The 21,134-nt window shown below is 38.8% G+C and overlaps 2 protein-coding genes and 1 long non-coding RNA gene across 3 annotated transcripts; all 3 read right to left on the bottom strand.

Moving 5' to 3' along the window:
• Positions 1 to 27: 27 nt before the first annotated feature.
• On the bottom strand, positions 28 to 1,953 carry LOC131316687 (uncharacterized). The gene is made up of 2 exons (XR_009197229.1): positions 1,524 to 1,953; positions 28 to 1,469 (listed from the first exon to the last, which is right to left on the bottom strand). It is a non-coding gene; the product is annotated as an uncharacterized LOC131316687 (long non-coding RNA).
• A 6,324-nt stretch (positions 1,954 to 8,277) lies between these two features.
• Positions 8,278 to 14,494, bottom strand: LOC131316448 (mediator of RNA polymerase II transcription subunit 10b-like). Its single transcript, XM_058345818.1, has 5 exons — positions 13,974 to 14,494; positions 13,305 to 13,385; positions 13,086 to 13,188; positions 8,952 to 9,041; positions 8,278 to 8,521 (listed from the first exon to the last, which is right to left on the bottom strand). The coding sequence occupies exons 1-5, from the start codon at positions 14,309 to 14,311 to the stop codon at positions 8,450 to 8,452; spliced, it is 684 nt and encodes a 227-aa protein (XP_058201801.1). The 5' UTR covers positions 14,312 to 14,494; the 3' UTR covers positions 8,278 to 8,449.
• A 1,884-nt stretch (positions 14,495 to 16,378) lies between these two features.
• Positions 16,379 to 20,736, bottom strand: LOC131316446 (methionine gamma-lyase). Its single transcript, XM_058345814.1, has 2 exons — positions 19,675 to 20,736; positions 16,379 to 17,116 (listed from the first exon to the last, which is right to left on the bottom strand). Exons 1-2 carry the CDS (start codon positions 20,450 to 20,452, stop codon positions 16,539 to 16,541), a joined length of 1,356 nt encoding a protein of 451 aa, XP_058201797.1. The 5' UTR covers positions 20,453 to 20,736; the 3' UTR covers positions 16,379 to 16,538.
• Positions 20,737 to 21,134: the final 398 nt, after the last annotated feature.

The raw sequence follows: 21,134 nt of genomic DNA, 5'->3' as shown, positions 1-21,134 counted from the left end.
AGTTCTCAAGCTGAAACACAGTCCAAGTTTCAAGCCTTTCCCATCAATCCAAAGTCACTTATAGCTTAAGTAAGTACAGTCAATAAGCATTATAGCCCTAGCTATATGTAACCATATGGAAGCAGCCTTACAATAGACAAAAATGAAATCTAGAATCCCAACTAGTAGTAAATAACAAGAACTGATCAATGCTAAGTTCAGCTTTCCAAAACCGCTTGGTGGAGTTAAATACTCCCTCCGTCCCGGTTTGTTTGTCATCTTTCTGAGAGTGTTTGACCTCTCAAAGAATTGTCTATAATTTTTAATTCGTAATATTTTTAATATGTAATATGGATCTTATTTGATAGATCTCAATTAGTTTTATTATACAAAATCTTCAAAATCATAAAAAAATTATAAAATGTAAGATATAAGTATATTTTTGAAAGATACGAATTTCGACAATTGGACAAATAAATTGGAACGGAGGGAGTATACACATCAGCGCTCGCTTACAAAACGTCCCCGTGTTTTCGATGAGACTTCAGCTTTGACCCCAAAATCGATGCAGTAGAGTCTCCTGCAAAATAGTTTCTATGATCGTAAAATGGTATTACATACATACTAATTCTAAGCATTAAACAAACACTAAACTAGGAGTTTTGTTGATTAGACTGCTAACTATAAAATGCTAGAACATCTAATGTATATGGAGTAGTATCATTTTGCACATGTTGTGGAAGTTATGGCTGCTTCTAAATACAAGTTGCTCATCAAGGGGAGAACTAAACCCACTTATGGAACCCTGAAATGAAACCCTAGCTAGCTAGCTGGAAAAAACCTGCAGCTGATGGTAATCATGACTATAATCATAGGGTTTGTAAAGTCAATCAAGGGTGAAAGGCAGATCTGGGAATAACAGAAATAGACAGTACTGATTCTTGAAGCCATCATTACTAAATCATTGCGGCATAATTATTACTTAGGAAAACTTAACAGAATGACTGACAAAAAGAAAACACATACCAACAAACCCCTTTTAACAAAATCTTTCTTAAAAAGATCAGCAATGCTAGGTACTCCAAACAGGTATTTTTTATCGCTCATAAAAATCTATTAATGGTCATAAATACCTGAGGGATAATTTCAAAGTATTTTTTTTTTTAGGTACCTGGCAGTATTGTAAAAAGATACCCCCAGTTGAGCAATGATGAAAACTTTTCCCTTCCCCTCTTCTTTGCAGAGTCTAATAAGTCAAGATCCTTCATCATTACACCAATCTGGTCTTGCCCACCTACTTCAATTTCTCATCAACTACACCAAAAACCAAAAGAAAAAACTTGTTAGAAACCAGCAATATGTTTCTTGGAAAAAATAGCATACATAGACAATGGAGAGAAGAAAATAATGTCTCCGGATCGATTTCTGTATCCAAGGATGAACACGAAGCGGACAAAATCTGGAAGCAGGACAATTGGGGGGAATGAAGCCTGGTCCGACGACACTAACGCATGATCAGAGATCTCTCTGTGTTGTTAGATCACATGGTCCGACGACACTAACGCATGATCAGAGATCTCTCTGTGTTGTTAGATCACATGATCTGGTTGGTGGCCTCGAGCCAGACAACATTCCCCTCAAAAGATCAAAACTTCATATTCTTCTCCGCTTCTTGTGATACATATTCATGAACCTCGTCGCATGAGAGAGAGAGAGAGAGAGATGGGATTATGCGAAATTTCTGGATGAGAGATATTGAACCAAGGGGCTGTGTGAGGAAGAAGGGGATAGAGAGATGGAGATGATAAGTAATGAAGAGTGAGAAGAAAAGAAGGGTTTTTGTAGAGAGAAGGGACAAACAAAAAAGAGTCATAAAAGCAGAACAACAGACACCCACCACGACCCTACACATCTCTACACCCTACATCATGTTCTCTCTCTCTCTCTCTCTCTCTCTCTCTCTCTCTCTCTCTCTCTCTCCTTTGCCATTCATTCTACAAATTACCATGCTAACTCTATTTATAGAATGAATCCACCTCTCTGTACAAAACCCCGAGAATCATCATGACCTAATCACATTGTCATGACCTATATAGATTAGGCTCAATCCAGCACTTTAATTGTGACTACAGATTCTTAGAGTTTTGTTAAATTTATTAGCATTTGATTTTAAGCCCCACCCAAGACGGAAAAAGAATCAAAATGAAATGCACCACCGAAACGCCAAGATGACATGACTAAATATGTCGGAACCGCTACGTAAGGATCACCAAGAGAAATGGAATCCTGATTTTGTAGATGCACTTAAGAACAGTGATCTGCCATAGGAGAAAATTAATAATTTAATTTGATGGGGTTTTTTTTTTTTTTTTTTGCTCAGCATTTAATTTGATAGGTTGGGTCAACAAAAGCAATAATAAAACGAGTTCAAATAGAAAACCAATAAAATGCTAGTTGAAATTCTTTTTGGGTTAGAATTGTTGAGAGAACTCTAATATTGCTTTAAATTTAATCGCATGATTCATGAATTACTTCATGCTTGCAATATAGCTGAAGATTGATCATGACGAGATGAAAACGCAAATACAAGTGTAGGGTTTATATATTGATAAAGCATAAACTATATGGAACATCGCAACTATGCTAAAACAATATGAACGAGTCTTGTAATTAACTTAAGATTAATATTCATTACCATAATCCTAGAGAACAAGACCACCTTGTACGTGTTCCATCGAACAATCCCCTCAAATCCTCAAAAAAATAGTACGTATCTATAACGGTGTGTTTAAACATATTCAACCATTAAATAAAGCGAACTCTCTCGATAAATATAACAATTTTTGCGTGATTCAATAATAAATATTCATGATTAATTGATAAAAATGCAACCAAACACCACTATAGATATAATTTTGGTTCCAAATTTGAACTGCCAAACAAGTCAAAATCAGTTTTTGGCTCTTTCTTCCGGGGTGCAGTACTATTCCAGCAATAATAAATGTGTTACATGAAAAAGCAGCCCTCGTTCAATGCGTAACTTCTTTTTCTACGCTCCCCCGGGAAATAATATCGAGAGAGCTCCTGTCGGTTCACGGGTTTGTTCTTCACATAATTAATTATGGTTTGATTTTTAGAGTCAAATTGCACGAAAATAATTTTTTTTGAATTTTTTAATCTTGACATGAATGATCTATTTTTAACCAAACTGAGAAAAAAATTAGTTAAAGATGTGCGTAAACTGACCCGTCTTTTTTACTGTGGAATCAAAAGAAAATGTGTAGAGAGAGGAGAGAAGGCCACTCAGAGAGGACACAGATGTGGCAGAGGGTTCTCAGTGACACAGTCAGAATTCCTTCAAAAAGAACTCAGGTGCCATCAGGTCCACTGATACCAATATGGTCTTCCCTTTCTGCAACACACTTATTTTCATTTTTACGCATTCACCCTTTTTAAGGATTATAATTCTGAATTCTAATTTAAATATAATTCTGTAGTCTGATAGCCCTCTTTTTCTCCTTTTACTTGACGTGATTTGGAGTTTAGATTCTCAATTCAAGTTTCCTCACATTTGAAAAAGAGAGAGGAGGAAGTCGCTCACCAACAAATCCAAAAAAGATTGCAGAGTTTGAGAAGGTAATTCTAGCTGTTTATTTTTGTTTTGTTTGTAAAGTTTTTCGCGTTCGTATAAATTACATTGATTAAACACACCATACAAATCATGAAAAATATTGAACGGTTAGTATGATTGTGAGAATAAACTTCAAGACAAACTTAACGAAACTAAGTGGCTACTACTTACTAACATCCGACAAGTGATTTTTTTGCAAACATTATGCATATGTATTAGCGGAGCCAAACAAAATGCACGGTTCCGATTGGAGTATTTTTTTTTCAAGATGAAGTTTATACAAGAGGTATAGCAAATCTATTGTGCCCCAAGTGTGTGTGGGTCTTTCGTTTATTGTAGTTGTAATCTTTTCGTGTAATATAAATGAGATGATTTTTCGCAAAAAAAAGAGAGAAGATGTTTAGGTCCACACCCACGTGAGAGTAAGTGCTGGTGTGTTGGTGAAAAGTTTTCCATGGTTGAATTGTCACCAAGAAGATGCATACAAAATTTAATCTCTACCCAGAATGACTTTTCTGTTCAACTAGACAATGGTACGAAGACTGATTTCATTATATTAGGCCCCATTTTGCTAACTAAAATACTTATTTTTTGAATTAAAAATAATATATTATGAATAAATGTTCTGTCTCGTAAAACCAAAAAAATAAGTACTTAAAAAATAAAAATACTAGCAAAATGAGGCCTTAATATCATAGAAGTTTTGGCTACTTGAAGAGTGGCAATATATGTCCCTTTCAGCATGGTCACAGTGTTCTAAATTCCCAACTACTAAACAAGAATCAAATTGAATGTAGTAGTTCAACCAACTAATCTCATAAATTTGCACTTTTGAATATTTCCTCATAAGCGAATTGCAAATTAAACCAAACAAAAGATAATTGTGGAAACCCGGGTCACAAAATAATTTTCGCACTTCATGTTTTTATAAATGCATTCAATTTTTTTTAATTAAAAATACACAACATACTTTTAAAGCACACTCTTAGACTATAAGAGCCAGCTCCAGCTGACCTATTTAACCATTCGCCTAACCACGTGGCTGAAAAGAAAGCACACTGTTAGACTATAAGAGCATCTTCATTGTAATAAGCAAATAGGTGCGGATAAGCAAACTTAACAATAATGCTAAAAAAATACCTCACATTGTAATAAATAAGATTACAAGTTTTTTAGCAAATAACCAAATTTCACTCATTCCATAACCAAATTTAACAACTTTTATCAATAACCAAAACCAATAACCAAACTCAATAACTCAAAAACACCCCCACATTGGAATCATTTCATCGAGACGAATAATTTAGTGTGGTTGGGTACGTGATTGGAACTCGTTTGCGATTGGACATAGGTACATTGTGTATTTTGGGGTTTTTTTTTTTGTTAGGAATGCAAAAATATAATTTGGTGTGATCGGGTACGTGATTGGAACTCGTTTGCGATTGGATATAGGTTCATTATGTATTGTGGGGATTTTTTTTTTGTTAGGGATGCAAAAATTAACCAATGTAGAGGTTGTTAAGTTTAATTATGAACTAAATGTATAATCAAACGTTGATGTGGCATATTTTGGTTATTGATTTTGATTATTCCCGTTGCGGATGCTCTAACAACCCGCTTCAACTGACCTATTTAACCATTTGCCTAACCACATGGCTCAAAAGATTAACATCAAGTTATACAGTACGTAGTTGGTCGGAATCTCTTATAAATTAATTACTTTACTTTTTTCCATTTCTCCGATGTGGGACTTATGGGCTTGGGGTCTCGATCACAATCTCCCAACCTTATGGTGCAACGTCCTCATTGTATTAGCTCAACAATCTTCTCCTGTTGGTCATAGTGTGACACTTAGTTCTGTACAACACAATCAATGTGCTCGTATCAAATTCTAGAGGTAACTCCCACCATATGGACCAGAGTTGTACTCTGATACTAACTGTAACGACCCGCCTTAGTTGACCTACTTAATCATTCGCATAACCATGTGACTCAAAAGGTTAAGATGAAGTTAATAATAGCTGCCGATTCATCTTTGCTTATAAACATGTTTCTCTTATTCCCAATGTGAGACTCTTAGCCTTGGGTGGGCTCCCACATAGACTGAATTTACTTTTTATAGTACTTAAAAATACACATGTACACGACATGCATATTTAAGTTTTTACAACAATTAAGTTTATACTTTTACGTTATCGAGTGTTCAAATTAGTTAATATTGTCTTTAATTGGTTTGACTTTTTATAGTAGTGTTTTTTCTTGTTAAATCTTTTAATAACAAATCAAGAATCAAATCAACACATACTGATAATGAATTTTGATAGCCAAACCACTCCACAAAATTTATAGAACCAAACCAATTCAAACCGTCAAAATAGTTATCAATTTGGATTTTGAACCACGGTTTGCCTAAACTTCATAGATCCAAACCATCAAAACACTGTTTGATTTGGATTTTGAACCACAATTTGCTTAAACTTGAGATATCATCTTTATAAAGTACTTAATGTATTTAAAATTGCAGAGAGAAATTAAACCAAAACACTTGTATGAAAACCAATTTTACTTTGGTGTATATAAAATATAGCAAACTATTTTGAGAGAAAATAGAGGCTAGCAAAGAGTGCTTATTATTGCAGGGCAAGAGAGATATTTATGCAACTTAGGTTTATATAGAATAGGAATATGTTTTGATATATAAAACTTTTGGGTATTTAGTCTTGGCATCGAAGGAATAGGGCAGTAGAATATTGGATAATTAGATTAGGCAATGTATTAACTATGGCTCAGCCTCTTTTTATTAGATTACACAATTCGGATCGGATTTGAACCAAAACTATTAACATAAATCTGTATACCAAACCATTGAACACAGACTTTAATTTTTTTAAATCGGGACCAAACCACATTACCAAAAAATCAAACCAAACTATTCGGTTTGAAAATGACTCACGGTTAGACTGTTCTTTCTCACCCCTAGAGTGGTTGACACCGAGTCCAGTGACTTCCTTTAAAAGAGGGAGATCTCTCTCTCTCTCTCTCTCTCTCTCTCTCTCTCTCTCTCGTTTAAAGGGGGAGCAGTTGAAAAGTAGAAAAGGTGAGGGCCCTTTTGTGCTTAGCTTTTATCGCCAACAAGCAAGCAAGGGTGTTTTGATTTTTTTTTTTTTGAGGAAAAGAAGATTCGTTTGCCTACAAAAAAACAACCCAGAAAATTAGGACCAAATGCAAACGTTTTGCTATTAATTCACGTAAGAAACCTTCATGGTCACCCACACCCACACACAAAACACAAACACCACGACAAACTTGGTTTTCGTTTGCATTCAATTACTCAAATGGAAACAGCCACAGAGTCTGGTGGGGGGTTGCTGTCGCTGTGTCTTCTGTCTGCTGAAGCTGATTTACTATATTTTAGTCTTGGGTTGGCACATATTTGGACAGCCTGTCCAATTCATCATTTTTTATTACTCAAGTGTCCGGGCCGGCATATGTGCATCTCGTTCAATTCTAGAGGTTTAATTTCATCGCTCACTTGTAGGAAATCCAATTAAAACAAAGCTCTGTATAGACTGCTCGCAAAAGAATTGATAAGTACATCTGAGAAATTTCGAACCTAAAAGTTTAAGAGAGAGTAAATATCAAGGTACTAAGCCTTGACCATCAAGCGAACCCCAAGGTTTGTCAAATTCATCCTTTTGTAGAATTTTAATTATAATTGAAAATGCATGGCTGTAATGCAAATTACTTGGTTATAAACTTACTCGATTCATGCATGTAATGCTGTTCCCTTCTAATTTTCCAATCATGAGAACATCATTACAACAAGAGGAGGTGGAAATGGAATTTTTTAGTAGGAGATGGCTACGGTTTATCATCTCACCCAGACAGTAGGATGTTAGGCATTAGATGTTTAGTAGTCACAACGGGAGTTGAACAAGTTGAACACCTCCTGTATTATAACTCTCTTAAGTCAAAACACTTCTACTTTAAAAAGGTGAATAACGAACGAACCACACTAGGTGTGGGGTTCATAACATATAGAGCCTATTGAGTAGGTAATTTCTTAAGGTACAAGACAAGTCCGTTGATCAATCAACTGCTTTGTTATTTTTCAAGACGAGTCGATTTGAGGACTATTAACCTTTTATAAACTTAATTTGTTGCATCTGATTTCTTCAAAAACCTCTACTAAGTGAATGGCTAAAAAATCACGATAGTTAGCCAAGATATAGTGTAGTAGCACTAAAATGCTGTGAGGTTGAGGGTTCAAATCCTATGGAGAGAAATTTGATATCCATTGTAATGGGTTGGGATAAAAGGTTAGTTCTATCGTATGACCGAAAAAAATTACTTGTTCTACTCTTTTTCACACTTTAGTAGACTAAAACACCATTATATACATGCCCAACTCTTTGGGCCAAGACAAAAGTATACTCATACACAAACCCCAACTATTAGCTAACCTATGCTATGCTTCAAGCAAATTTCTATGCACCTTCCTTAACTGGCCTCCCAACCTTGAGATCTGGAACTGGCCTTCGAACTAAAATTCACGTCGGATGTCGGATGTTCTCGTGAGAGAGACAGACACGAAAGAGAGGGGAAAAGAAGAAGAAAAACTATCAGACTCCGTCCACAAAAAAAAAAACCTAAAATGGCGAGGGAAAGAAAATAAAAGGGACTGTTGTTCACTTAAGTAACGACTGCCGAGTAGCATAAATGGCCTTGTAAACCACTGCGAGTGCATACATCTCTTTCCACCTACATTGAGATTACAGACATGGAATGCAACCAATTAGGTAGAGTTGAGTATCCTGATTCATCAACAAAAACGGGCTCTCAAAGCTCGGGTTTGACTTTCACGTCTCCATTTGGTAACATGCTCTGTGCTTGTGCAAGCCGCTTCAATTCCTGCATTAGATGTTTAGGACCTTAGTGCTTGTAACAGAGAGCGAAAACCAATTAAAAAAGATTAAGCAACCTATCTTGGCTCTGTTAAATGCAAGGAAAAAATTCAACCATAAGCAAAATTCAGTTCCAACAAAGCATGGACGTTGATCCTACAGCTTAGATAAATCCGAAACTGAGTCTTTGTAAGATCTAGGAACTTCCTAGTATTCTTCAGCCCGTAAAATGCACTGGATCAAAAGAATAAAAACTTCAAACTGTTATTTTTCTCATTTATTCTTACGCAAGACATGCATTTTTTAGTTTGTCTTAAATATTTCAAACCATTACAAGTTCCTTATATATATAAATATCAAAATGTATAACTGGATGAAGAAAGATGGCACCCCAAATCTTGAAAACATCAACACTGACACTTTAAAGAGAAACTTACAGCAGCAGAAGTAGCTCGTATCTCCCTGTAAGATTCCACTTCATCCGGAAATGCCTGTTCAAGTTCCTCAAGAAGATGCCTTCGTAGACCCTAATGCAAAACACAAGGAACAATCATAATCCCCTTCAAGATCAAAAGCACATGCAAAATAGTAATGCAATTTTCTTTACTAGTGATCTTTACAAACAAGAAGATTTCAAAAATAAAAGAAATTGGGTACAGTAACATAGAAATTCTTTGACACGGCAATTTAAAATAAAAGAGATACTCAATTTTCCAGCTATGCCACATCAAGCGAAAACCCGAACCATTTAACCGCACAAAAGGAAACTACAATAAACTTAGAAAACGCATGTTAGTAAGGACTCAATTGATACTTCGTACAAAAGGGGTACCATTTAAAACTTTCAAGGCAGAAGCAAGTAGTTGTGGATTTAAGTACGGGGCTGGAGAGGCATGTGCCCTTCCTCTATCATACATAATAACACTGGTACTCACTAAATGAGAAGTCTTTTGTTTTTTCCTAAAGAAATTCAGATCTATCCCTCTCTGAATTCTTTAAAATTGGTAACCATTTTCAGTTTTCCCGAAATTTATTGCAAATAACCCACCAAAGCTGTTAGATTCAGGACTTGGGTATCCAATTGCATCACTACTCCCAGAGGTCTCCATCTCCATTAATATTTGCTTTCTGAAGGGGCTTTTCCCTGGCGTTAGAGGTCTTGGCAAGGGGACCCTCTCTCCCCTTACCTTTTTATTTTGGTCATGGAGTTCTTTCCTAGAATTCTGCAGCAGCTTTTCTCTTCTGGGGGCTTTTCTTATCATCCTTATTAGTGTCAAGACTTGGGTATTAGCCATACATGTTTTGATGATGATTTGTTCATCCTGTGCTACCCAAATGACCAGTCCTTTCAGCTTGTGCATAGAGCTACAAGTTTTCTGGTTTGCTACCTAATAGTAACAAGAGCAAGGTCTTCATTGGTGGTGTTTCAGAACATGAAAAGCTCAGACTTTGCAACCTCGCGGGTTTTCAGCTTGGTTATATTCCTGTGAGGTACCTAGGGGTCCCTCTTACCTCAACCAAACTCTCTGCACCTGATTGTGCTCCTCTTATTACTAAGATTTCTGCTAAGATTGACCATTGGACCACTAGAACTCTGTCTTGTGCTGTCCCTGAGGCAGTTGGGAAACATATTGAGCTCCTTTTGAGGAACTTCCTTCGGTCAGGATCTACCTAGTATAATCACTCCCATAAGGTTGCTTGGGAAGCTCTTTGCTGTCCTAAAAACAAGGGAGGTCTTGGTATTAGGAGGAAAATGGATTGGAATTATGCTGCAATGGCTAAACATCTTTCGGCCATCTGCTCTCATCAGAATTCCTTATGGGTCAAATGGAGTTATCTGTATATCATCAAGAATCAATGCCTTTGGTCAATGAACATTCCCTCTTCTTGCTCATGGACACGGAGGAAGTTACTTCAGCTCAGACCTAAAGTGAGACCCCTTATTAGATACATCATTGGTGATGGATCTTCTACTTATTTTTGGTTAGATACATCATTGGAGATAGATCTTCTAGTTATTTTTGGCATGATGATAATTTGCACCCTGCTAGGCCTCTTCTTGATTGCTTTGGCCATCACTTTCAGTTGGTTTCTGGTGTATCTATGGCAGCTAAAGTTTCTTGCATTATATATAATGATATCTGGACTTGGCCTTTTCTCTCTCTTCCTCGTCCTGATTTCATGCCTCATCCCAATGTTCCTGACTCAGTCATTTGGGCTGGTTCTCCTTCATCCAAGTATCAGGCCTCTCATGCTTGGAATGCTTTTAGGATTCACTATCCTATAGTTCCCTGGCACAAGGTTGTTTGGTTCTCAAAAAATATTCCCAATCATAGTTTTATACTATGGATGGCTGTTAGAGGGAGCTTACGAACCAAAGATAAACTCCACAGTTGGGTAGTTATTGCTAGTTCTACTTGTTCTCTATGTGATCGGTTCCCTGAAACTCTGGATCACATTCTCTTTGACTGTCCCTTCTCCAGTCAAGTGTGGACTACCATTGCTGATCTCTGCTGCATTCCCTTAGGTCCTGCCCTTTGGTCTCCGAAGATTGCTTGGTTCTGTTCTAATTTCAAAGGGAAGGGTTTCTCTAATTATCTAAGGGGACTTTCTTTTGTTGTTGCAGTTTATTTTGTATGGGAAGAGAGGAATCATAGAATTTTTCGAGGCATTCAAAAGTCTCCTTCAGCTGTTATTGGGTAGGTCAGATTTGAAGACAGGATAAAAGGGTTAAAAGCTTCCCAAAGCAGGAATGTGAAGCCTACATCTTTATCCTCTCAGCTCTGCCAAAATTGGCACATTTCTCTCTAGTTGTTTCTATTGTATAGGCTTTAGTTTTTTTCAGTTGTGGTATATCCTTGTATAGGCTATGCCTTGATTCTTTGTAACTCTTGAGGATCTTTCCTTCTGCTTTCTAATAAAATGGTTAATTATCAACAACAAAAAAACACAAAAGAAAGCTGTAAACTTTGCTAAGAGCCACAAATTTATAGAAACTGTTAATAACACTTGTAAATGGAATCACTCTTCTCCCATTTTGCTCTCTAAACTCTCCGTTATCATGAATTCAACCCTTCAATATTGCCTTAGAGGCTCCATTAATGAAAATGCATGTAGTCATGAAGGCCATTGATAGAGTTTTTGTCCAACATCTTTAAGCTGCCGTATTATCAAGGCCATTGACGTGCTTAGTAAATTTCTTTGGATGGGAGGAAACAAAAAGGCTCTGGAGCAAAGTTGCCTACAGAAAATTTTGCACTAAGAATACAGGATGCATTCAGAAAGGACAACTATAACAAAGCTGCACTTACAAATCATGTTTGGCATATTTGCTCAAGAGTCCACATTCTGTACTGTGGCTATTCCAGGGATTGCTCATAGTCTTGGCCAAAAATTCTGAATGCTGAGACTTGAATTTCACAATTATTTTGAACATCCTGATGGGCTGACTATATCTCCACGGAATGATTACTGTTTTGCCTATGGACCCTATAGAGTTTGCAATGGGGGATGGACGTATACGCCCTTAGAGATTGGGTAAGGATGCTATTGTCGCAACTCGCAAATTCAACAGATTTATTATCCTACGCAGTGGATCCTTGTGGGTTGTACCATGTTGTTGATAAGGTGGCATGGACTGGTTCATCTACATGTATTTTCTCAGTAAAGATGGCTGGCAAGTAGACTGATCAAATCAAATGTTCCCGGGTACTATTTAGTTTAATGCAAACGGAATCCCTAGACATCTTTCATTCTCTGGTTCGCCAAACAAAAGGAGCTAAACAAGCATGCTAAACTCTCGGACCCCCTTAGATAACCCTCTTGGGGGTGGGATTGGCATGTTACCGGGATTGGTCATCCCGTTTTTATGTAACCTAACATCAATTGGCACTCAAGGACACACAGCATTGTCAAAATAGCTATAAAGATGTTCGTACTCTCTTCAAGAAGTGTTGGGTACATTTAAGAGAGACTTCAAAGCATTCAGGTTTTCTGAACACTCAAGAAACTGGTGGTACCAGCGTGAATGTTTCTTTTTTGTTTTCTATGAGCTGGGTCATTGGTGCTTCACTGGGGTCCTAGCTTGTTTCTTCTACATCCATTAGTATGGAGTTGTGACATCTTCTTCATCTTTCAGTAAACCTTGATTAGTTTGCTCTCTGCTGTTCTTTTGACTTGTTTTGGATGGCCCTCCAGTTCTGGGGCATGCCATATGACAACTGTAAGCTTGTAAAAATACTCTTTTCCTTTCTCATGAATCTTGCTTATCTAAAAAAAAAAGAAAAAAGAAAAAAAGAGAGGAAAGTACTGGAACTCAATACCCTACATAAGATTGCCAGGACTTGATCATGAATTGAGCTAAGTAATCCTTTTATTTAGCACTGAATTAGTAAAAGTTGCGCCTTTTGGCCTGTAGAAAAATGCCTAAAGTCTACGATCAAAATAAGCCCAATTACACTCAAGAAACTAGCCCCATAAACAATTGAAGGATTAGATGAATCATTTACAGATAAAGACACTAAGATCAAGAGAACTGGTGTTGAACGAAAAACTGAGAGCGAAAAACTAACCTTAAAGGCATCAGCTTTTCCTTTAGTTATCTGATTTTTGGCAATGCATTCATTCAACACATCCTTCGTGAACTCATCCGGGTTTTTCCCATCATCAATTAAACTACTCATACCACAAAAATAGAAAATTTATCATACTCGAACTATCAGAACAAAAACAAGTAAATCCGGTAACAAAATAAATTAACTCTTCAAAAGAAAGGAAAACGAAATACTCACTTGACGACCTGCATGGGGACTTGGATGTTGCACTTCTCTGCCATTTTAGTCATGTTGTCCAGCTCTAAAACAAGAGAATTCCTGCACAAGTCATTCCAATTACAAACTTACCAAAACCAAATCAAACCCAAATGAGCCTTAAGTCTCAATCCATTGGGTTGGCTACATGGTTCTGTTTACTTCATTCTTTTAGTTCTGCGAGGACATTGTGTCCTGTAATATCAAAAAAAACCTCAATCCCTTTGAACTACCGTTCTAACTCTAACAGCCCATTTGAATTGCGAGAAATGATGTGATAGGAAAGGAGAGCCATTTCTCACCAAATCTCAACAAAAGCGGAAGGAGCCAATAAAAAAGATATCCTTTCGTAATTTTCTCTCCATTTCTCACCAAATTACTCAATCCGAATGAGTGATTTGGCAAGAAAATCTAATCCTTTATTTTCTTTTCTTATCAAATTCCTCCATCCAAAAAGGCTGTAAAGTCAATTTTTGCCTGCCCTCTTCCTAATTCAATCTACCATAACTATATCACTCCACTACTGCATCTAAATATTGAAAACAAAAGAAAAGGAAACAATCAAAATATAGAAAGAAAGAGTGAGAATTTGGGAGGAAAAGAGAGGGAGAGAGAGAGAGAGAGAGAGAGAGAGAGAGAGAGAGGGTTTACAGGCGTTGGAGGAGGGGGAGCTGGGAGGCGACGTTGAAAGAAGAGACGGTGAGGGAGAGCTGGTGAATGAGTCCCAACGTCTTATGGATCGAGTTTATCACTTGGTTCAGGTTTTGCTTCGGATCGTCTGATTTCGGTTCCGCCGCCGCCGCCGTGGCTGAGGCGTCGTTGGTTTGAGGGTTGATCGCACCGTTGCCGCCGCCAGAAGCGGCTGCAGCAGAGTTGAGTGAGGAATCCATGGTTTCGGTATCGGACTTGCGAATCGGAATCGGATTTCGCTGGTGGTCTGAGGGTTCGTTTGGTTTCACCAGCTTCTGGTTTGGGGCTTTTCGCGACATCGGGAAAACTAGCGCGCTTTCGACCCCTCTCTAAAGGAGCACTTATTATGCGCGCTTTCGAGTTTTGATCCTAAAGGTTCGTGAGCGTGAGTGAGTGGAAGGGGAAGTTTGAGCGTGAAAATAAAGTACTCAAGAGAACGAACGAAGATTGTTGAGCGCAAATTGAAAATTAGGAGCGGAAATGACGTCAACACAGTTTGGTTTGGGTTTTGGAAAATATTTTTTAGAGTAATGAATGGTGAAAATGACGGCACAAAACGTATTTTGATAATTAATATTCGCCAAGGATAAGTTAAGAATATTTGTTAATATTAAAAATATCATTGACAAGTATTAATTATTAAAACACGTCATTAGCTGCCGTTATTTTTCTAAAAATTAAATAAAAAAATTTTAATTAAAAATCGTATGTACAAAAATTTTGAGACCCAAAACAAATAAAGTGCTAGGACCGATTGTTGGATGGACTAACACAGCCCGAATAGTGATGGGCTGTATTTGGGGTATGGTGCTTAAGCCCGACCCACCCACCGACTTTTCTCATATTTTTGTGGACCTAAACGGTGATGTCTTGGCCCAACAGATGTGTGGCAGTGAGTTTGTGGATTCCAACTCCTATACATGAAGGCTCAGTTTCGATGGCAAAAATTTTGAGAAGGAATAAGAATGGAGTGTTGCTATATGTACCGACCACGGGGAGGGAAAACGTACCGACGGCCGCCGGCGGGCCGTCTCCGGCCACCGGACGGCCGATCCGAGCCGTTCAAAAATTCTAAAAAATAAAACCGAGGGGGTCAACGCGGGAATCAAGGGCATCCGAGGTGTTTAGGGTGCTCGATCAAAGCACCCTTTTTTCGTGTATATATGTGTGTGTACATATATACACGAAAAAAGGGTGCTTTGATCGAGCACCCTAAACACCTCGGATGCCCTTGATTCCCGAGTTGACCCCCTCGGTTTTATTTTTTAGAATTTTTGAACGGCTCGGATCGGCCGTCCGGTGGCCGGAGACGGCCCGCCGGCGGCCGTCGGTACGTTTTCTCTCCCCCAATGGTCGGTACTCATAGATTTTTCGATAAGAATGTGACACCATAGTTTCATGATTCTGACGTTTATAAGAAATATGAATAGAAATATGATGTCACACTATCAGGATTTCCATGTTTGGAAGAGACATAAATAAGATTGTGATTCCTGATGACACATCTGACCAGGAATCACATTACTAATTAGAGTGGGAATCTAATCTCTCTCTTACTCCATGGGAATCTCAGATTCCTGGCTCAATCAATAAAAAAAGAAAATATTGACTTTGATAATTTTCCAAAAAATTGATTCCTGCATAAGATTACTGAATTAATCCAAACACTGGAATGAAATTACTTCAGTTATTGAATTCCTAGGAATTTCATTCCCAGTAATCATATTCTTATTCCCGCTCAATAAAATTCCTAGTAATCACATTCTTATTCTTATTGAAGATTTCGATCATCCAAACTGAGCGCCGAAGGGAAAGTTGAGATGCTTGCTGATGTTCTGAGTACGGGTGAGATACATTAGATTCTTGGATTGGGAGATGCTGCTTCGGCCGTTCATCTTGGTACGGACGGCGATCGGATCTTATCCAAGCACATGAAAATCTGTACCGTCCATTGCTCGAATAAAGATCCGAGCCGTTGATTGCAGAGATAAACGGCCGCTCGGCACGGCTGTCACAAAAGAGAGTAATGATTTTGTAGATCACTAAGCGAAAACAGTAATACCATGAAAATTTGTACTATGTTAGATCAAGAGTAAAATGTCAAGGATAAGCTAGAAATACCATCAAATTGTGAAAACCATTCTAAAGAGGACAAATCGATTTAACTTTTCAGTAGTTTGAGGGTCTAAAAGATGATAACTTGCCAAAAGGCTAATTAATCTGCTCTGACTTTGGATTAAGCACAAACCAAGTCAATACATTTGGATTGGTTCTTGATTCAATGAGCCAAAATTGACCGTAAGCTCTAAATTCCAGACCACAAAGTTATGTAAAGTTAAGAAATTCTATCAAGAGTAAAAACAGTCTGCAAAAGTGATCCAGGGTAGGCTGTTCAAACCCTTTTTATTATGCATAGACGCACAAGAGTATCCAACAAGAAGTATTATAGCAGCGGCAGAAGCCCATATAATTAACAAGTTACAAACTCGACAAACCATCTCAACATAAAAAGACCCGACACAACCTTCAATTCTTCGGGAATACACCCGAGTCCTGTATTCTTGCGAGTGCCTTCTCGAACTGACCCCATCTCTGCTCCAGAGTCCCACTATACCCAATAGACATCCTTACTAAACCGGGCGAAATTCCAGCCAATGCCTTCTCCTCCGCATTCATTTCACTGCTTGTGCTACTACCAGAGCAAGACATGAGGGTCTCGTGGTAGCCCAAGCTAACTGCCATGAACCCAAACTGGGTGAAGTTTTGTAATTGGTTCATTAACCGGTTAGCCTTATCCTCGGTTTCCATGTCCAAGCAGAGAAGCCCACCGTAACCATAGTCTTTGTTGGCCAAGGACTTAAGGAGACAGTGGTCCGGGTGATCGTCGAGACCCGGGTAGACGACTTTGAGGCCCGTCTTCTTCATTCTCCTTGCGTAAGTCAAGGCCCGGTGGCAATGCTCCTTCATTCTCAAGCCCAGGTGAGGTATCCTCTCTGATAGTTCAAAGGCAACCTTGGCATTCATTGTTGGGCCAAGTAGCATCAGGGCCCCTTGATGGAGGTCCATCATGGAGTTCACAAGACTTGCTGGCCCACAGACGGCACCTGTCCATTGTCGATTTGTTCAAAGTTGTTTGTTACACCTTTGGGAGTATCATACTTCGGAATATATTACTATAAAATATGTACTGAAAAGAGAGTCCTTTTTCCAAATACCAATTCTTTTATATATTATATAGTAACAAACAAAACAAGAGTCACTATGGGGCCTAGTGCCTCCTGTGTGTTCTGGGCATTTCCATATGTCACTGGTTTTCGTGTAAGTATTATTTCTTGGAAAAAGTACATGTACAAGGATTTTAGTTAGTGCATAGTTCTATACAAATCCCTGTCACAATTAGAGATGGGTCCCACAGGGGGACCACGCATTATATATGACTCAACTTTCAGATAAGTTAATCAGTGGTCTTGAGGCACCACTATTTGGTACTCTAATTATTTTATCTACCAAAAATTTCCATAGAGTCCACCCACAACTACCAAACATTCAACCTTTACTCACTCCGTGCATAAACGACATTCAAGGTACTATATAATGCGTCTCTAATGCATTGGCTGAATTGATCTTTCTTGTGAGGTTTCAAGCAATGCACATGACATATCAGGTGTGACACCAAAAATAATTATCAAAATCCGTTACTATAGAGCTGTGCTATTTCCAACAAATTGCAATTAGCCAAATTAAAGATGCTATTCTATCTAACAATGATACATCTATAGAGACTTCAGTGCATAAGTCAGGATAAAGATGTGTGCAAAATCATCTGATTCACGTTAACTCATCTTAATTTTGAAGTACCCATGCGCATCGTACGATTCAGAACACATCTATACTCGAATATGTATGTCCACCAATTAAAGTCTGTGCACCTAAACAATTTTAGTACACAAACTTCACATGTATGATACTATGACACCCACAGGACCCACACTAGTGGACCACATCAATACAAGAAAAAAGTAACACTAGTTCATCTCTTCCATGTGATCACATTCCTAGTTGTTGCACTAATCATGTGATGAGCAGTTTTAGTAACAGCTTTTCCTCTACTTTGTCCCCATTTCATGATCAGATCAAACTCGGGCCCCCCTTTGTATATATACATTGAATCTTGGTTAAGATATTAAGGATATACCTTGAATATCCTTATACTATATATCCTGCATACTGAAAAGGATAACCCTTTTGATTGTTTCTCAACCTTTTCTGACTATAGTTCAACGCACATGTCAAGCAGGGTAATGTTAATAATACTAAAGTATTAATGATTATGTCTGATCATTATGTTGTATATTTCTTTTGGGTAATTATGATCATTTTATATTGCCTACGTACTCGCCAACCAGGATAGTGTTGATATCGATACTTTCTTCAATACTTAGACACAGATTCAGATGCATAAGCTACGGCCGCTTTAAGTGTGCTGACACCAAAAATAATTTTAAAAAATTCATGACTACTATACCCAATTCTCGAGTACTCCCGCTACTGCTACACCTTTAACGCTTATCACGTGCTACGCAATCTGTTACCGCTATTTTAAAACCTTATATGCATTATCTGAAGCAAAGCCAGTGGCAAACTTTAAACTTCAAAAGGTTCAACCAAAACTATTCAATTAGGGAAACGCACCATCTCTCTCTCTCTCTCTCTCTCTCTCTCTCTCTCTCTCTCTCTCTCTCTCTCAATTTTTTCTATTCTGGGTTTGGGAGGGATAGTAATTTTGGTTGGCCAGCAACAAAGAAACAATATTTCGTCAAGAGCAGAACCAAGTACTCAGAACTTAGCCTAACAGATCAGTAATATTAGCCATAGAATTCGTTGTGCCAATTTCTTTTGGTATGGATTGGAGATGCTCTAACACTTCTTAGTCCCTTCTCCAATTAATTTCCAAAAAATACAGTTCTATCATCACAACCTACGATCAAAAAACTTAAAACCCGAGAGTTATGAATTTGCTCCTAAGAAGTCTCAAAACCTCCCAAATGTAACTCTTTACTTATAAGACTAGTATAGTAACTTGTTCCAGATTTAATTGGCTAGTCGGTAGTGGACAGGGAAATTGGCCACTCGGAATTAAGCGAAACGCATATAAATTGGCACACATATAATCTATGAAAATGGTAGGTACATGAAATTCATCCATAAAAGTGTACAATGTACATAAATGTACACTTTTATGAATGAGTGTCATGTACCCTACCAGACCTCTAGTAGATGATCTCATCTATGCGTTAAACACCCACTAGACCTTAATCAATTCAATTATGCTACTACCATACACACAATCACATAAACTCTCACATTAAACATAGAGCCCACACACACTATACACATTGGATGTGTGGGCCCCAGATTTGATGTGAGAGAATTCGTGTAATAGTGTGTAATAGTGTATGTGGGCTTTATGTTTAATGGGAGAATTTGTGTGATTGTGTGCGTGGTTAGAGAATTATTGTAATCAATTTTGACGAGACTAATGCAAGGAGATGATTAAATAACAAAACAAGAATACCACCAAAACAAGATAACCTATCCAGAACGTACGTTTGGACATTTCTGCATTAAAAAACGACGCCACGTCTACGGTCGACAAACATACCTGCAATGATGTCGGCCCCACCGCTGATAAACTTAGAGATACTATGAACGACGACGTCGGCGCCGAGCCTCGCCGGCGAAAGAACCATCGGAGCGAACGTATTATCCACGACAACCATCACCCCCTTGTCGTGCGCAACCCTGCAGAGCTCCGGCACGTTAGCCACCGCCAGCGTAGGATTCGCAATCGACTCGAAATACAACACCTTCGTCCTCCCTTCCACCATCGCCTCCTTCACCATCTCCAGATCCCCCAGATCGACAAACGTAGTCGTTATGTTGCACGCGCGGGGGAAGAAATGCGTCAGCAGCGCGTGCGTCCCCCCGTAGAGGCTCCTCGACGCCACCACGTGTCCCCCGCTGCTAACGAGTTGCAACAGAACCGAGGAAATCGCGGCCATGCCGCTGGACATGCAGTAGGCGGCCTCGGTCCCTTCCAAGGCCGCCATCTGACGGCCGAGGTTTAGGACGGTGGGGTTGAAGTGGCGGCTGTAGATGAAGAAGTCGCGGTCGGGTCCTAACTCGCCGGAGAACATGCGGCGCATGGTTTCCGGCTCCATGACGGTGAATGTGGCGGAGGCCTCGATGGACATGTTGACGCCGCCGTGCTCGCCGAATTCGTGGCGGGAGTTGGCCAGCACTGCGGCAGGATCCTCCCACGATGGCGGCATGGTTACGAGCGCCTTTTTCGATGACATGTAATCGTCGCGATCGATGTCATCGGATCCGGCTCGCTTCTTTCCTGAGAGGCCGACGTTACGGACGTCGGTTTCCGCCATTGGTCTAGATTGAGAAGGAGATATTGAGGGGGGGGGGGGGGGGAGAGAGAGAGAGAGCTCTGGGGCAGGGTTGGTAGGAGTAGGGAACTAGAGGTGAGGAGGGATTTGGGAAGGAGGTGGTTTTGTAGTGGTATATGGCAATGCAGGTAGGCAGGATTTATATAGAGAGTTTGGCGATACTACGCCAATTATTGCGTATCCCGAGTATCATGTAACATTGTTATGTGGTATTTCTGGTGTGGAAAAAAAAAGAGGGCCACCATATAACATGGGTTACGATCCTGGGAATGGTGCTGTGCGGCATCCAAGCTGTCTGTTCGGCAATCCTATGGTTCAGATTATATATCAACAATAAACGGCTCGAAAGCTACACGGTAGAGATGAGAGCTGAACCGTCGAATTGCCGAATGAACTGCTTGGATGCTACACGATACAGCATGGTGTTATGCCGCGAGTGCATAGCACAATCGCCCAGTTGATGGGTTACTTATTGAATTGGGTGGTGGAATTTGGTACGAATTCAATTTGTTAACATGATTTTGTGGATTTACCGTTAAAATTTGGGATAATTGGGTTGGTACAGTGAATCTGGTCATTATCTTTGTATATATGCAGCCCCCACTCGAAATTAAACAGTTATTTTAGAAATTTCAAATATTTCCATAATTGTGTAAGTTTTTTC

The sequence above is a fragment of the Rhododendron vialii genome, chromosome 2a (assembly GCF_030253575.1).
Source record: "Rhododendron vialii isolate Sample 1 chromosome 2a, ASM3025357v1".
NCBI classification, from domain to species: Eukaryota; Viridiplantae; Streptophyta; class Magnoliopsida; order Ericales; family Ericaceae; genus Rhododendron; species Rhododendron vialii.
This window is presented reverse-complemented; position numbering and strand designations above follow the sequence as displayed.